Source organism: Engraulis encrasicolus, chromosome 19 (assembly GCF_034702125.1).
Source record: "Engraulis encrasicolus isolate BLACKSEA-1 chromosome 19, IST_EnEncr_1.0, whole genome shotgun sequence".
NCBI lineage: Eukaryota > Metazoa > Chordata > Actinopteri > Clupeiformes > Engraulidae > Engraulis > Engraulis encrasicolus.
Genome location: NC_085875.1, coordinates 27336892 through 27340700, shown reverse-complemented (window position 1 = coordinate 27340700; position 3809 = coordinate 27336892). Strand labels below are relative to the sequence as shown.

Here is a 3809-nt window from a genome sequence, read left to right as displayed (position 1 = left end):
CAGAGGCAACTGTGGCAGGATATCAGCTGTTTTTTTAAAATGAGTAAAAAGGTGGTGTGATGGATGATTGCATAACATCTAAATGACACTCCAGGGATTTGGCTTTCATGAAAAGGTCACAGGCGCACCATTACTGGCATGGAGGCGAGCAAACCCGTTAACTAACACAATTCTGACTTTTGAAAAAAAGATGCGACCAATTATATTTGAAAATCTACGTTTGTTTCAGTAGAACAAACTAAAAAGTACACTTCGTTCAAGTGAAGTGCAGGAGCGCGCAGAACAGACGCGCACGTGAGGAGGCGCTGTTGCCTAAAGTAGGAAAAGAAGGCGGGTACAGCACGGCGCTTTTTGATTGGCCAGTTTTGAAGGGAGCGTCGTTGCTTCACTAAAAGGACAACCAGTCCCGTGTCATAGCGATGGGATAACACTTTGAAATAAGTTAAAACATGTATCACATCGCATGCATTATACATTAGAAAGCGTATGTTAACTAAATATACGATGTATTTTGTAGGTTACAACATGTGTTAGTGATGCTGCAGTCTTGAAACAGATGCAAAAGCAACATGCGTGGCTACTTGACGTTTTAGATTGATGGCCACGAGAGGGCGGTAAACACATGAATGTTATTATGCACGTTTATGCTCATTTGGTTCCATCTGAAAATCCACCCATTATTCTAAAAGGAATGTGAAAGGAATGGCATAGAATTCTCCCAATGCCCTTTACAATCAGATATAGTTTTTCCTTTTTCTTCAATAAAAATAAAATAAAAACAAGTTTCCCGTAATTTCAACATGGATGGTATTCAGTAAATAAATACTGTGTTAGGCAACATCCTAAATATCATCTGATTAAGTTTAATGACATTGCTGGAAAAAAACAATACAAAATAAACAAACGTGACTTCTATATGGGTTAGAGGCAATATACAGTAAGTCTGGGAATCTGAAGGGCAAGGTAGATATGGTTATTTTGGTCAAACATACCTGTAACAAAACAGAAACATTTCAACAGCACACCAACTCAAAATAGTTACCTGGTTGGATACATCTTTGCTGTTGGCTTGTTCATGTGACACGTCAAAAAGAAGTGTCACTAACATATCCTTCTACAGACCATGGCAACACAATTAATAAAGAATAGATACAATATGTCAAATTCGTCATCTGTTGTGCCTCTTACGGTCGGTGCAGTCTGTTACAGTATGTCTGTAAATGTGTGGCAATTATACATGCGTGTGTGTGTGCATGTGTGTGTGCGCGTGTGTGTGTGTAGGTGTGTGTGTGTGTACACCTTCTCACTGAACCCCGGACATTGTGCCATGCATGGCAGTATTCAAAGCCGGTGTGGGAATGTGTGCGTTTGAATGCAAAGCACTGAGTCAACTTAATGTGTAATTGTGATACTGTGATGTATACAATAAATACATTTTAATTGAATAATAATTGAACTGGTGTTTCCTATCAAAAAAGGGTTAGGATTCACACACGCATGCATGCACACGGGCACGCACACACGTACACACACACTTCAGGAGAACATCATGAAAATCTATCTCACAGTCTCAAAAAGCACCCCTTGATATGGCAGTAGTGCATAGATTTCACGCACGTGACGATAGTACTTGTCCACGCAAGTCTGCCTCTCAGGGCTCGAACCCGCAACCTCCCAATCACAGCAAAACTTCAACATGGGAACATGCATGAAAGCACTGAGTAGAAGATCTAGGCCCATAGTTCAGTCACTGCTGAATCTGTATGAGGTTTCAGGAGGGAGGCTTACTAACATACTAATGACGAAGTCTGCTAGCTGACATCCATTACACACAGAGATGATCCGCTTCAGTTTAGATGAGGTGTGAAGTTTGAAGAGAGTCAACAGGCAGGGTGTAGCTCCACGGCTAAGGAGAGGGCTTAGTAACTTCATTAGGGTGGAGGTGATGGGTAGTGACCTTAGTATGGATTGTGTGTATGTATTGGGGATGGGGTTGGCACACATATTGTATTTAGAGAGAGAGAGAGTGAGAGTGTGAGTGTGTGTGTGTGTGTGTGTGTGTGTGTGTGTGTGTGTGTGTGTGTCTGTGTGTGTGCGCGCATGCACTGTGTGCAATGTGTGCATGTTGTGTGAGAGTGCGCATGTGTCCGGCACAACTCCACATCCTTGAATCTGGCCTGTGTCAGTACGGCTGGTGGTGGAGGTGGAGGGGAGGAGGTGTGTGTGTGTGTGTGTATGTGTGTGTGTGAGAGAGAGAGAAAGAGAGAGATAGTTCATTTGAGGGCCATGACAGCGTCATATGACTTGTGTGTGTTGTGAGAGAGAGAGAGTTTTCATTTGAGGGCCAGGACAGCGTCGTAGGACTTCCCCGTGCGGCACACCTGTACGTCTCTGAAACCGGCCTGTGTTAGCATGCTCGTGTAGCGGGAGGGCGGGTGCTCCTTGCCCTCCGTCTGCACCAGCATGTTCAGTGAGAATAGCTGCGCCGTGATTGGTCCTCGACGGTTCTCAAACAGCAGCGCCTCCACTATTAACACACCGCCACCTGCCAGAGGGGAGTGGGATAGGTGATAGGTGAAAACACACAAAGCATCTCCATGTGGATAAAAGGTGAGCAAATATAAGGTTTAACCCCCAAAATATTGATACAAAAGGTGTTTCCATGGAGTGTATTACTACTGGACCTCCTAAATGGCATACAAATCTAGTAAAATCTGACTGAACATGAACATGAGCATGAAGGGAAAAACTAACAAAATGATTAGTGATAACAGGTATAATAAACAATGGAAAACATTTACCGGTAATTTGACCTGGTCTACATAAGGGTGTCATGTAACGGTCATGCGAATAACATGATGTTATCACATTACTGATGTTTTACAACTGTGTTGTCATAATGTTATTCCGTTTTTGAAATGTCACCCATGACACCCAAACAATGTCAAGACATTCCAAAAAACAGAATGACACGTAATGACAGCAAAGTGCAACCAAACAAAGTGTTACCAAGCAATGACTAGCGGCTTGATCCCTGGCGATCCATGGTAATGATTAACCCCCGTGCAAAGAAGCCCAGTGTTGCCAAATTGGGCCGTTACCCGCCCAATTGGGCTACTTGGGATGGCCGTCTGGGGGTAAAAACAGGAAAACCTGGCCATTTGACATTTTTTTCCCCTGCAGTTTTGGGCTCATAGATATCAATGCAATTTGTTGAAATTGGGCGGAATTTAGCGCATTTTGGCGTTTTTTTTAGAACCCTTTGGGCGGGATTTGGTCAGACACATCTGAAAACACTGAAGAGGCCTCATAAGAGAGAAGCCATGTACCAGGTGAGCAAGACGAGTGTATCCTCTTCAGCAGCTGCTCACACCTCTCCTCTTTCCAGTCGTGGATGATCCGAGCCAGAACGTACAAATCCGCAGGAGGAAGGTCCCCGTTGAAGAAGTCACCTAGGAAAGAGAGACAACGATGACATGTAGGATCACCAGGGGCCCTCGCACATATGTAGAGAGTCAAGTCAAGTCAAGTTTATTGTCAATTTCTTTACATGCACTGGTCATACAAAGAATTTGAAATTGCGTTTCTTGCTCTCCCATGCAGACATAGACTAATCTAGGTAAGGACATAGACAGTATAGACATAGACAGTACTCATACATGGACATAGACAGCATGGACGTAGACATTGCTCATACAGACATTTAAAGTGCAAGACTGGACAACAGAAGACTTGTAGAGAACATACATTAAGAGGAGGTATTTTGTTGTGCTTTTTCTAAAAGTCTTTTATAGCGTTCTGACATAGTA

General features: G+C 43.2%; 1 protein-coding gene across 1 annotated transcript in view; it reads right to left on the bottom strand.

The window, feature by feature from the left end:
- Positions 1-843: 843 nt before the first annotated feature.
- asmt2 (acetylserotonin O-methyltransferase 2) overlaps positions 844-3809 on the bottom strand; it is a 12004-nt gene continuing 9038 nt past the window's right edge. Inside the window, exons 8-9 of the mRNA XM_063183982.1 lie at positions 3330-3452; positions 844-2545 (exon numbers count right to left, since the gene is read on the bottom strand). Of these exons, the coding sequence (XP_063040052.1) occupies positions 2334-2545; positions 3330-3452 (335 nt within the window). The 3' untranslated portion in view covers positions 844-2333. The remainder of the gene's footprint in view (positions 2546-3329; positions 3453-3809) is intronic.